The 14,303-nt window shown below is 39.9% G+C and overlaps 1 protein-coding gene across 1 annotated transcript in view; it reads right to left on the reverse strand.

Annotated features, from left to right (window-relative positions):
- The window catches only part of RNF213 (ring finger protein 213), a gene marked incomplete in the record, with an annotated part of 2,890,576 nt that overhangs the window by 587,298 nt on the left and 2,288,975 nt on the right, over window positions 1–14,303 (reverse strand). The window contains 1 exon segment of the mRNA XM_044069632.1: window positions 1,565–1,687. Coding sequence (XP_043925567.1) covers window positions 1,565–1,687 — 123 coding nt within the window.

Genomic DNA, 14,303 nt, shown 5'->3' on the forward strand with positions numbered 1-14,303 from the left:
GAACCAAAGCAGATAAATACTGACAATAGGAAACCGACAGTGAAATTAATGAAAATGAGTGGCGGGGGAGAAAACGCTTAAGTGGGAAAGAATCAGAAGCAATGATAACTCTGAAGAGAAGAATGGAAAGAAATGATAAGCAAAGGGAACAAGAACACCAACAAGGGTGGAGAAACTGAACACAGATCGGGAGATGAAAGAGAAAAAGCATATCCAAGTTCTATGTGAATTGCCACCTGAGCACACTAAACTTTGAACAGCAGCCATTACTGGTGCATCTATATGACTTAATGCGCATTTTATTATGGTACTGTATGTACAAGTCTGTTCATTCATTTTACAGCAAGCTTTAAGGCTCCATCTTAAATTGCCAGCGTTAAACATTCTAAACAAAGTATTCTAAATTTATTCTGACATTCACTCATTTGTTTTCTTATTACAGTATTTTATGAGTATTTAGTATAGAGAAGATGCCCTTCCTAATTGTCAAACCACCATAATGCACACAAATGTGTTGTTAGCGAAGCATTTCTCTCTATCTTAGTGCCTTGGCTATCCACCTCTTGATATCTAAAAAGAAGATTATAACCATTTAAACTTGTCAGAAGGCTCCAAGTAGTCAATTTATAATCCAAGATTTCTTCTGAACATTTCAAAGCTAAAAACTGGGATGCCTGCTGAAACTCCAAGAACCATATTTTCTATCCTCAGTGCTGAAAGTGCAAATGTTGTGGAATATATACTATCCCTGACCCTGTACTATCTCTGAGTATTCCCCCTACTATGAGGTACAATGATCTTGCACTTAACAGTATTAAGAATGTGAAGGTCGTAGTGAAGAAGGTTAGAACTTCCCTGCTAAAAAAAGTTTTAAGGGCGAGTTGCAGAATTTCCCTTTTTTAAACAAAGTTTAACTTTTAATATGTAGGAACTCAGGCACTACCAGTATAACCCCTCCCTCCTCTGCTCACACAAAATACCTTTCACAACCAGGTTAGAGCACGGACTCACATGGAACTATTTCAGGCTCACAGTGAAAGCAGTATCCGTTTAAGTGACTTTCTCAGGTTGACACAGTACGTAAATGTAAGCTGAAGAAATCAGTCACAGGACTGCTACATAATCTAAGTTGTGACTTCCTTTAAAAAGCATAACTACATAGTTCCAAAATGTTTCAAGCAATACTGGAAGCAGTAATATTTCTATAATTATGTTACATTCATTTACTCACTCATTCTACACAAAACAAAATATTTACCTTAAATTCATAATTTTAATCAGAAGACAATCTTGATCATGAATATTTATTTATCTGCTGTCTTTTGTTTACCGGGAAAGTCTGACTGGGAAAAATTTACATTTTCAGTGAGGCCCGGGAAGAAAAATTCCACATAAAATATGTTTTTACAATGAACAATAGTAACAAATTAAACATTTTAAGCATTACTTTGCAGGTAGCATTGAGACAAAAAACATTAAAAACATTTATCAGATACATTAGAAGTTAATATGTGGTTCTACAGAACTTCCTAAAAATTGGAAGCACAATAGCAAAGACTCTTACATGCAAGGCTTCAAGGACACCTTCTGTCTTACACTCAATAACCGCCTTGGCCAGTTCGTCACGGAGGAGACGATAATCATCACCATGCACAAGAAAACGATCTATCTGGCAGCTCTGATCCCTCTGAAAGAATAAAATGAATTATGCATTTTAAAACAACGTGTAAATGCCAAAATGAAAAAAGGAAAGTAAAACACCTATATTTCGCCTGTCCTACACTCCATGGGTAAGACGCACTAACAGTATCACTTGGCCCCAGTTTCTACAGCCAGCAATGTGCTGCTAGACCTGCACACAGAAACCTGAAAATATACAGGATTACTTTTCTGAGGAGTGACAATACAGTACTGTGTCTACTAAATTCAATAATCAGTAAGTCAATAAACAAACCTCTGTCTGAAGATAATGCACCCTATAATGTATAGGGCAACATATCACAAAATATGACCACAGAGGAAAGAGGTGAAATTATAAGTAAACAATTTGGCTTTCACACTGAAAACATGCTTTATCAAAATAAAAAATGCAGCAGTACTAGCTTTCATAACCTTATGGCAAAAAAGGTTAATGGATTTCTGTAGAACATAACAAATGTACTTTATATATTAGACAGCCTTTTCATTTTACTTGCATATATTTAAATATCCAAAAAACTGATGGGGAAAAATCATCTAATATATGTTTCAGCCTACGTGAATTCCAAAAAAGAAATGCATTATTGTTTGCTCTCATTGAGGCTACAAAGCAATTTCTTTGCATATCTACATACCACAACACACCAGTACTCACATACTTAATGTCACTGTAGTGCAGGTGTATGTTTCATTTAGTACTTTCCAAATTTCTGGTCCAATTATTAAATACATTGATGGGTCAGAACTGAATCTGCAACATGGAAACTACAATTCTTTATAACAAAACAAGGAGATGAGCTTATTAAACTACTGGCAAAACAAGTACTCTGTTCACATGAATTGTGTCTGTCCAAAGGCAGACATGTAGAAATAAAGTTTGGTTTTGTTACATTTAAAACTGTAATGCTATTCTGCTAAAAATAACTTCTCATCTGCAAGACAGTTTCAGTGAGGGCATTCCGGATACTTTGTGACTGGCTGCTTAGAAATCATGCAAGGAAAGGTAAGAATAGGAAAATGAAACATTGTGGGACATCTTTGTTAAAATCTGTTATTGGGTCCATGGACCCTTTTCAGTAATGACCTGAGCCACGCCATAAGGGCAAAGTTACAAACAATAGGATCTATACTGAATCATCAATGTGAATTACACTGTAATTCAAAATATTACAGAGAAAGCAATTAAACACACTTCCATAATAGGAACAGCATAATGCAAACCCAATTGCCCCCCATCTCTAAATACACCAACTCCAAGAGAGTACAACAGTGAGGCAAAAAGCACATTTCTTTTCCCCACCCATCTCACTATCTACATGGCGATTATTCCAATTAATGGCACAATGCATTTTGTTTCCTTAAGTGAAATGCAAAGAAAGTACAATTGCGCAAGCAAACTTACCATGACAGTAGAAGTTCAAATTATCATTACTACAGTAGCCTTAGCTATATGGGGTTATATCCATGCAAGGATATAACAGCCAGACAGCTTCCAAAGCATCAGGATACCTTCCACGCATGCAAACTGTTAAGACAGCTTGAGCTGAGCTGATTTAAAATACAAGTGTGGGTTCCACACCCTTCAGAGCTTTCCTGCCAACAGAGACAGGGACCCTAACAAAAAGTAAATAACCATACCTTGCGTTATACAATGACCCCCCCCCCATTAATATTCCTAAACATGCATGCTGACTGGCCAGCGTGCCCGTTGTAAATCACACAATATACCAACGGAAAAAGGTCCGGCCGCCCCGACTTTTTTCTGTTGGTATAAAGTGATCAAAATATATTTATTTTTAACAAATTAAAAAAAAAAAAAAAAAAAAAAAAAAAAAAAAGAGCAACAGAGACTTTCTTTTCTCCATTGCTTCCGTTTCAAAGCATTGATGTATTGGGTATGCATGGGAAGCAAGTCCCATATACATGCTCAGTACATCAAAAAAGGAAGCAGTGTACCACAACCAGTGGAAAAACAGTAATGTGCTGCTATACAAAGACATTATTTAAGAAGAGTAAGTATTTTCTTTCTTAAATAATGTCATCGACTCCGTGGTTGGGGTATACTGAAATTTACCCACATTTGGCTTTATTTAATCACTCGGGCTTCGCCCTCATGATTAAACCACACTATCCATGGGTAATCTAAAATATACCACACCATGTCATCGGTTATTGCATTAATAAACAACATATCAAAAACAAATGGGATGGAGGGATGGATCATCTATTACAACAGCAACCATTGGAACATCTACCACTGTGGTACATTCAATTTACACAATTGTACTATGTTTATCACACTGATCACTGTTGCAGTAGCCTTAGCTATATGGATAGATTACCCTGGTTAACTACTGAAATTGTGAACGGCACTTGGGCGACAGTCAGATAGTCGAACGTATAAGGTCGTAAACACGGATGTCGAAGACATAATAATCAATCTAGGAACGGTTTTAACATGGGTCGAGGTAGGGAAGATGTTTGTAGTAGGGAATAATACTGAACACCTACCTCGACCCATGTTAAAACCGTTCCTAGATTGATTATTTTGTCTTTGACATCCTTGTTTACGACCTTATACGTTCGACTATCCGACTGTCGCCCAAGTGCCGTTCGCAATTTCAATAGTAAACCGATTACCCTAGCCTACTATGGTTGGGAGGTGGAAAGAGGAGAGTCCAGGAGCTCCTGGAGAATAGTCCTAGCAAAGACTGACCTGGACCTAGAGAAGGAATCAAGATTAAAGTGCTTTGTAAAAGCATGTACAGAGGAACAAGTAGCAACTTCTAGAATTCTTCTAGAATCTAATCCTTTTCAAAAAGCCACAGATGAAGCTAATGCCATGGTAGAGTGGGCTTTGTCCCTGCCTGGAGTATGTTTGTTATGGTGATATTACAAAGAAAACAATTAAACACACTTCTATAATAAGAAACAGTGTAAAACAAACCAACTGGACTCCCCATCTCTGAACACACTAACTCCAAGACAGTACAACAGTGATGGATAAAGCACATTTCCTTAGCTCAAGTCTCACCCTTCTCAGTAGCAACACAGGGATTATTCCAATTAATGGCACAATGTAATTGTTTTCCTTAACTGAAATGCAAAGAAACTACAGTAGTCTTAAGGCAACCATTTGGAAAGAGTCTGTTTTGACACAGGTTGTCCCTTCTTACTTTCACAAGAAAAGAACAATGAATCCAAAAATCTGAAAAATTAAGTTCTATCAAAATAGGTACCCGAGTTGTCTGCAGACACCCAAGGTATGGAGTGTCCTTTCTCCCTCATTTTTAGGTTCAGGAAAGAAAACGGGGAGCTGGATAGGTTGGTTTTAAGTAAACTCAGATTCCACTTTAGGTAAAAAAGAAGGATTAGCAGCAAAACGACAGAAAAAAGGCCAGATAGTCCAAAAATATTTTAATAAACCAGTATTCTCTAGAGCCTCAGCAAACAGCCTTTACAGAGTAAAACAATCACACACAAAGAACATTTTTCTTGTATAACATCATCAATTAAGACACAGTTACACCATCAATTAACCCAGTAAATAGATTAACAATACATTTAACTATAATCATTAAATAAAAACCTTCCAGCTAGATTCTAGGTTAAGACCTTTAGGAACTAAAGTATCATATTTCACTATAAAAACTGTTTCTTTATACAATAACTTCTTTTTAGTACTCTCATTCTCAAAAAGGCTACAATAAATCTGATCTAATATTGTTGCTTGAAGGCCCCTTTCATCCCCCTTGATGACAACTGTAAAAATGGGCAGCAACTGGACTTTCTATCCTAGCTTTTCTAATATTCCTCAGGTGCTCCTGCAGCCATATCTTAAAAGCTCACTTACTCTCTCCAATGTAAAATTTATTACATGGACATTTGATGGCATAAATTATTCCAATTGAGTTACAACTAACATTATTTTTTACCTCATATTTTCTACCACTAATGTCACTGAAGGGTTGTACTACATATTTCCAGCTACAACATTTCCCATATGAAATGACCCTTTTCTGGGGTACATTTCCATCAACAGTTACCACAGGAGGAATAGGTTCATAGGCTGGTTCTAGCCTATCATCCCTAGGGCCTATACAAGCCTAGCCATAACAGTTCCCTGGCTATTTCTTCCCACAGTATTTGCTTCCCTGGACCCCTGTCTAGCGACTGACGTGATCCCCGGGTGAATTCCCTGGACCCCTGTCTAGCGACTGACGTGATCCCTACGTGAATTTCCTATCTCCCACCCAATCATCAAGGTTCCTTTTGAAGAGGGCCAAAAAGGCACTCTGCTTGACATGTATTGGCAGTCTATTCCAGGGTCTGGGGAGTCTCTGGGTCAAGAACTTATCCCTCCAGCATGTTTTGTTCATTGTGGTGACAAGATTTAGATCCCTGGAGCGTCTCTCTCTGAGGGATTGGGAAGTGTAGCATGTCCAACAGCTCTAGGTTTGACAAGGCCTTGTATGTATGTTAAGCAGATATCGCCTCTGAGAACACGATATGTCACAGATTATAGCTGGAATTTTTTTAGACGGTCAGCATAGGGCATCTGCTTTAGGCCTATGATTCTTTTAGTGAGGTATTTCTGCGGCCTTTCCAGTTGTTGCAGATGACTTGGGAGGTACATACCAAGCGGGGCATTGTATTCTATAATGGGTCTAATGAGGGATGAGTGCAGTTGGACAATGACCTCCTTTTTTTCTGGATGAAAAGCCATTAGTGATAAGGTGTGCCACATAGAAGAATTTCCTGACTGTTGTGGTGATGTGGTTATTGAAGGTGAGACCACTGTCCACCTGTGTCCCTAAGTCTCTTATTACACTTTCGGTGTTTAGTGTACTGCCACCTATGTGGTAATTCATGGGTACATGTTTTTTCCCAAAGGGGATAACTATACATTTCTTGGCATTGAGCTTGAGCCCATGGCTCTGGCACCAACCATCTGTTTCTGTAAGGCCCTTTTGTAGAATATCCACATCATTTGGGGATTCAATAATGGCTCCCAGTTTGCAGTCATCTGCAAACTTCATTAGTGTTGGCTTGAACTTCAGAGAAGTAGATGCCAAACAAGAGTGGTCCCAGGACCAAACCCTGAGGTACTCCACTTGTCTGGAGCTGGATTTGGAGTCGGCTACTTTTACAGTGTGGGTTCTGTCAGTAAGCCAGTTGGTAACCCATCGAGTGATGTAGGGATTAATGCCCTGCTTAGTAAGTTTATTTATGATTCCAGAGTGGGTGACGGTGTCGAAGGCCTTGGCGAAGTCCAGATAGGCTGTGTGGAACACCTTACCCTTGTCCACGGCTCTAGAGACTGATTCGAAGAAATCAATCAGGTTCAGGAGACAAGAACAGCCCTTCACGAACCCAAACTGTGTGGGGTCCAGTGTTTGAAGGTTGCCAATGTCTTTATTAGTTCCATGATAATTAATTTCCATGGCCTTGCAGATCAGGTTCGTCAGACTGATGGGGCGGTAGTTCCCGGGATCCAAGGTGGATCCCCTCTTGTGGAGTGGGATAACTGTAGTTGTGCGCCACTCAATGGGCACGAAGTCTGAGGTGAGGCTATGATTAAACATGACACTTAGTTGAGGTGCAAGTTCATTTTGTAGTTCATGTAATACACAGCCCGGGATGTCGTCTGGTCCCATGGATGCTGTATTCTTAGCTTTGGAGAGTGCGTTTTTTTACCTGTGTGGCCATTAACACCGGAATTTGGCAATCTTTCGGTATTGAGATGGGCCCTTTAGGGGGTGAGAGGGGGGATGAAGTTTGCACTGAATCGTTGGGATCAGTATATTTAATGTCAATTCTGTTGTAGCTCAGGGCAGATCTGAGCATTGCTGTTTAGATTCTTGACACAGCTATAGAATGCCTTGTGGTTGTCTTTGGAATCTTTGGAAATTTTATTTTCATAACTAGCTTTGGAGGATTTTATGAGGGATCTCAGCTTCTTATGGAGGCTGGTAAGGGAGTTTTCTGCATCCTGGGATTTTCTTCTTTTTTGCAGCAGTTTCTTCCTTTATAAAGTTTGTTTATGGCAAGGGACCACCAGATTGGCTTTCTTTTTTTGGTGAGGAGTGTCTTGGTTCTATTGGGGATGGCACGAGTCATGCACTTGTGGATGTGCTCATACAGTGCCTTAGTGTAGGATTCAGCAGTCGAACTTTCAGTTCCCGTCTGCATGGGTGTCATGAAGTTTGTCACTTCTGACTTGAGTAGCTTGAAGTTGGCTTTGGAGGAGTTTTTTATGGAAGTTTCCTTACTGGGGGGGTGGGGGTGGGATGTGGATGTCAAGAGTGATTAGATTATGGTGAGACCTGACCAACGAGGGGGTGACCATAGGTGTGGAGCAACTATTTCCCATGTTGGTAATGACCAAGTCTAGGATATTGGAGCCCCTGGTGGGACTAAGGATTAGTTGATCCAGGGCGTTGGAATTTATAAATTCCAAGAACCGCTGGGCAAAGGTGTTGGTAAACGAGTAGTTTTCCCAGTTAATGGCAGGGTAGTTGAAATCACCCAGTATTAGGGTATTTGGTTGTATCTGAATATTTTCCAGTATGTTTAGAAAGGTGCAGTGAGAATCTTGGGGCATGGTGGGGGATCTGTAGCAAGCTACAATTTGGATTGCAGTCTTACCTAGTGTTAGTTGCACCTGGAGAATTTCAGATGCACTATGTTGGGCAACTAGCCTGGTGTTGTGAATATCCTTGGTGAATATGGACACACCACCACCTTTAGTGTTTCGGTCCTGGTTTGTTGGCTGAAAAGTGGGGTAAGAGATGTAGCCTGGTATTGCAGGGGTGCTCTCTGGAGCCTTGAACCAGGCCTCAGTTACTGCACAGATATCGATGTTCTCCATTTTTAGGAGTTCCTCAAGAGAGTGCATTTTGAGGCTTCTAGCACTGAGTAGCATTACCTTCAGATTTTGCATACTTGTACCTGTTACAGTGGTGGTTTTGTCCTTTGAACTTTGCCTAAAAAGGCACTATAAGGGTGGCAAGAGCCTTAGCCAGTAACCTGAATCCCAGGGACGACAGGTGTAGACCATCTCTGGCAAAGCATCGTGGCCTGTCGATCATGTCGTCCCAGGCAGACAGATACTGGATCCGCTTTGAATGACACCAGAAGCTTTGCCAATTGTTGAAGTCAATCATTTTGTCCTTATATTGTGGTATCATTCTGGGCAAAGGCACAATGCTACTCAGGGCTAGGGTTATACCTGCCTGGGCCACATGATTCGAGAGCTCTTCCACGTCTCTTTTCATGTAGTCCAGGGAGGTATGTCTCAAGTCATTCACTCCAACATGGACAATGACAGAGTCATATTTGTACTTGTTTTGGTGTGACTTGAGTGCATGCATTATGTGGCAGATCCTGGCACCAGACAGGCAGTTGACTGCAATTTTCTCCTTGTTCAGCCTGGTGAGTGGGACATCAGTGTGCCTGACTATAGAGTCACCTATGACTAAAGTGTTGGGTACGTTGTCTTGCCTTAGGGGCTGTTGTTGAGTGGCACACTGGTGTTGTGAACTATGTGACACTTTGGTTGTGACTGGTGTATGTTTGCATTTCAGCTTCGGAGGTCCTTGTTGCTTGGGCAGGTTACTGTTAAGGGCCTCCACATATGTGGGTTTAGTGTTGCTATGTATGGGTGTTGGTGGTGTGGGTTTAGAAGCTCTGTGTATTGCTTGAGGTGTAGTGCAGGTGTTAACCTTCTCCTCTTGACTGTCTAGCACAACCTTGGGTGGAGAGAGCTTTGCTTCCAGTTTGGCTATGTAAGTGCATCTCTCGCAGGTTGCAGTGTTGGGTGGTAGGAGGAGGTGGAGGTACATCAGGCAATTCCAGCACTGCCCCGGTATGCCAAGATTCACCAGGTGGACAGGAGAAATCACCTGAAGAATAAACCATATCACTAATTTTCCTTCCCCTTTTGTATGCAATACCCGGTACATTTTCTAATAAATTACAAAAATCTTTATGTTTAACCAAAAAATCCCAGTAGTACTTCAGTATTTTGATTACTTCAAGACTAAAGTAGTGACAAAAAATATTTTTTTAGTGTTATCACTATTTTCCTGAGTTTTAACTTCCCTACTGGGTATGAAAGTCCGCCGCATATCACACCTAACCCTCATCAGATCTTGAATACTTACATTCAATTTATTCACATCATACACCCTTCTAACAAACATATCCTCTGTATAGTCCGACTCTTGGAAAAATTCCTTCGCATCATTACAGAGTCTCCGTAACCTGAGAAACTCACATTGAGGGAGTGCTGATAAAGTATGTGAAGGATGGCAACTCTGCCCTTTCATATATTGACTTGCATCCACAAACTTTCTGTGAATCCTTGTATGTATAACCTTCCCATCCAAGCCTTCTAATACAACATCAAAAAATATTACATTTTGACCTACATTTAGATTACTAAATCTCAAATTAAATATATTAGTAAGCAAATACTGATTAAAATCACCAACCAAATCATAGCCCCCATCACACAAAAATATTAATCATCAATAAAACTGAAAAATCTAACATATTTCTTAAAAAATTCTGAAACATAAATACATTGAGATTCAAATAAACCTATAAATAAATTTGCATACATAGGGGCAAAAGATGCCCCCATGGCAGTGCCTTGCAACTGTTGATATAATTTTCCATTAAACTCAAAATAATTATTACTTAAACAAAAATAAATCAATTCAGTTATGTAAACTGACATGTGGCTATCACCCAAGAAATAAGAAAGAGCATCTAGTCCAAATTTATTTATTTAAAAGAAGGATTAATTCTCAAAGAAACCCTGTTCCTGTGTGAAATAAGAATTGCCTGACTCACCATAATAGCTTGCAACTCACATATTCTTCTTGTAGAACTCTGAACAATCACTAAAACTGTTTTTCATATTGAGAACCTCAAGTCAGCCAGATCAGCTGGTTCAATTGGAGCAAGTGCCACCATTTCTAATACAAAATTAAGATCCCAAGGAGGGGCCACCAGTTTACTTGGTGGCCTTTTGTGCAAAACCCCTTTCAATAACATTTTATCATGAAACTGCATAGAATGAGGAGGATCCATGGGCAGACATGCTGAAATGGCTGATAAATGAACCTTGATAAACGAATACGAAAGGCCATTGAAAAGTAACTCACAAATAGTGTGAAACATTTGAACAGTTAGCCCTGAATGGGTGCGGGTTATGTTTTCGCCACCAACTAGAAAACGTTTTCCATTTTCTAATATATTATTTTCTAGAAGCAGGTTTTCTTGACTCCATTAGTACCTCTTGCACATCTTCAGTAAACAGGTGCCTAAAAGGAATTATGACCCTATTATCCAGTCAGTCAATTAAAGTTGATTGATGTCAGGGTGTATCAAACACTTATGTTCTTGTGTGAGTTGATCCAGTCTGCCAGGAAGCGTGTGGTAACTGCCTCTGTCCATTTCCAAAAGAAGGGATAACCACAGCTTCCTGTGCCAGAAGGGAGTCATTATAATGATCTTGAAGGATTCCTCCTGAATCTTTAGGAATACTCAGGCTATTAGTGGGAAGGGTGGAAAAGCATACAGGAACATTCCTGTCCAAGGAAAAGAAACAGCATGCGTCTTTCAGGCGTTTTTCCACAGAGTCCTGGAACAGAATCTTGCCAGACAGTTGTTCAGAGAAGAGGCAGAGAGTTCTACTTGAGGAACTGCCCGCAGACAGATCAAATCTTGGAAGACCCCCGATCTACTTTCCATTCGTGAGGGTCTACCCTGATCCTGCTCAGCTTGTCTGCCACACAACTTTGCTCTGATGGGATATATGATGCCAGAACAAAATTGTGCTCTGACAGAATATATGATGCCTGTACAGTGAGACTGTGCTGTGAAGCTGTATCTCAAAGATAACATGGCTAGTCTGCAAAGGGGGTACAATCTAGCTCACCCGACCCGTCAATATACCATGACTGTGGTATTGTGTGTTATAACTTGAAGAGGTCCTGGGGATCAAAGACGATTCAGAGAGTTGAGTGCCTTGATCCGAGCAAACATCTCTTTGATATTTATGTGCTTCCATCTATTTTGGTGTCCCACACACCATGCACTTTTATCCTTCCTGAAACTGCTACCCAAGCAAAGTCAGAGGTGTCTATGGTGACCGACTGCTTTGGATCTTTTTTTTCTCCTTTGGAAGAAAAGCTCTTTGAAGTGAGCTATTTACACGACATACCAGCAACACAATCCAGTGTGAAGGAGTCGAGAAAGACTTTTGAATGCTCTCTTGTAATCCCAGCTTGTTTAAGAGATCTCTTACCCAACATAGAGATTCCTGACACTTTGGAAAAAACTCTGTAAAGATAAACAATTTATCCAAATAAGGAAAATGTGGGTACTCTGTTGTCTGTAGTGCGCTACAATGGAAACTAGACTCTTTGTGAACTCTCTTGGTGCAGTGGACAGTCCAAAGGGTAAGGCAGAGAATTGATAATTTAATCGAGACACACAAAACCTTAAGAAATGTCTGATGTCTGGATGAATAGAGATGTGACAATAAGCATCTTTTAAGTCTAGTATAAGAAGTAGAAATAACAGGTTGTGAAGTGACCTCATTTTGAATTTGGGCACTATCACAAACAGCACCAACAAATAAATCTGATTGCTACAAGAAATAAGCTGTCCAAGACAGATTTAGGAAAGAAAAATACAGAACTGGTCCCCAAGCATTTTCTTTCTTTGGCTCTAAGAACATCCTTGAATAAAAACCCTTCTGCACCTGAGGAAGAGAAACTGGTTCTATGACTCCATGGAACAGCATGTACTGAAGAACTGGTAGAAACAAGAGTGTCTGACCTGGAGAATGAGGAATGATCCCCTAGAAAGGAGGAATTTTCTCTCACTGCCATCTGTAACCCTAATGAATTATCTTCAAACCCCATTTGTCAGACACCATCTGGAGATTCAGATTTTCTAGAAGAAAAAATGGGCCAGGGTGGGAGTAGGTCACAAGGCCTCTTGAACAGTCTTTCAGACTTACTGGACTGTCCTTAGTTTTGGGAAGTTGGACGCTTCTTTTTGGAACCCCCTTGACATTTCTTCTTAAACGTCTGCTTACCTGTATTTTGTGTTTATTCTGCTTTTTTAGCAAAAATTGTTTGAGGGTTTAGAGAATCCCTTAGAAAGTTTGAAAAAGGAAGGCTGAAAAATCTTAGTAATTCCCTGTATCAGCTTAACCCTTCCATCACACGTTTTGATCACCTTCTGCAGCACAGGAGCCAAAAACTAAATCTCTATCCAAAGGGGAATTTAAATTGTAAATTTTATCATCATCCCGGAGGTTCTGAGAATTCAGCCGTGTAAACCTCCTCAAAATAGTACCATTGGCCATAACCCTAGAAGAAACATCAACAGAGTGATACATGCATTGTTAACTATGAGTAGTGACCTGTGCAATAATAGAAAAATTGTTTAAAGCAGATTTTTTCCTCACAAGAAGAAACTGCAGATAAAACATTCCTCATACTTAAACAATTGGTCAGAACAAACTTTAACATATGAGCCTGACTATTCAAAATTCTGAAAATCAAAGTTGCAGAAGTATACACTTTCTCCCAGTACTTATCAATAATTTTCCCATCCTTATCAGACAAGAGAAGAGTTGTAATTAACTAAGTGTTTAGTAGCAGTGTGAGCAACTAAACCTATGGCTGCTAGGTCAGGTTTGGGAATAGTGTATAAAAACTTAAAAGACTGAGGAACACTGTGAATTCTATCTGCTTTTTTTTAGGGACAGTTGGCTGAATATCAGTAAAATTGTAGGCAGTAACACATCCTCTAAAGCAGACAGAACAGGAGGAATAAGTATAGGTTCTAGAAAATCATACTGTAACAACTAGTAGTATTTTCTGAGGACTGAGAAACCTTAGGGTTCTCCAACTGAAAACACTGGCATATTCTAGCAATAGTCTCAGAGAAAAAGAAACCCCACAGGGAGAATCAGAAAATGAGCACTCAGAGTCTGAATCAGAAATCTGAGCAGAAAAAAAAAAAAAAAAAAAACAGCACCAGAATTACCCATTCTAAAGACTTAAACTTTGCCTGTCATATAAATAGGACTTGCTAGAGAGACGGGTATGTATGCCAGAGACTACCCAGTCTATAGAACAGGTTCCCCATCCATGTGAAGTAAAGTTCCTCCCTAACCCAATTCAAGTGTAACTTGGACAACTGGATGGGGAACAGGAAATTCATCGTTGGTTTGGCACCTATGCCTGTGATGTACACAGGCAACCTGTAAATGGTTCATCTCCCAGGCCCTTGCTTACAGTTATCAAGTGCATCAAGAGATTTGGGATCTTGGCTAGGCTTGAAAAGGCCCTTGTGGTCATTAGCCTGGAAAATATCTATGAACCTATAAAAATCCCTGAATCCGTCCCTCCATCTTCCTGTTCAGATTCAAAATCTTCAATCTCTTCAGGAAAAGAGGCAACTCTCTCTCTTTTACCAGAAACTACTTTACAAGGATCAAAAGGCTGACCCAGTAAACTAGTCCTAAGGAAAGTTGAGGAGGAGTAGACACGAGTTATGTTTCCTGTTTCTTTCTG

The sequence above is a fragment of the Protopterus annectens genome, chromosome 4.part0 (genome assembly GCF_019279795.1).
Source record: "Protopterus annectens isolate FY-2018-M chromosome 4.part0, PAN1.0, whole genome shotgun sequence".
Taxonomy (NCBI): Eukaryota; Metazoa; Chordata; order Ceratodontiformes; family Protopteridae; genus Protopterus; species Protopterus annectens.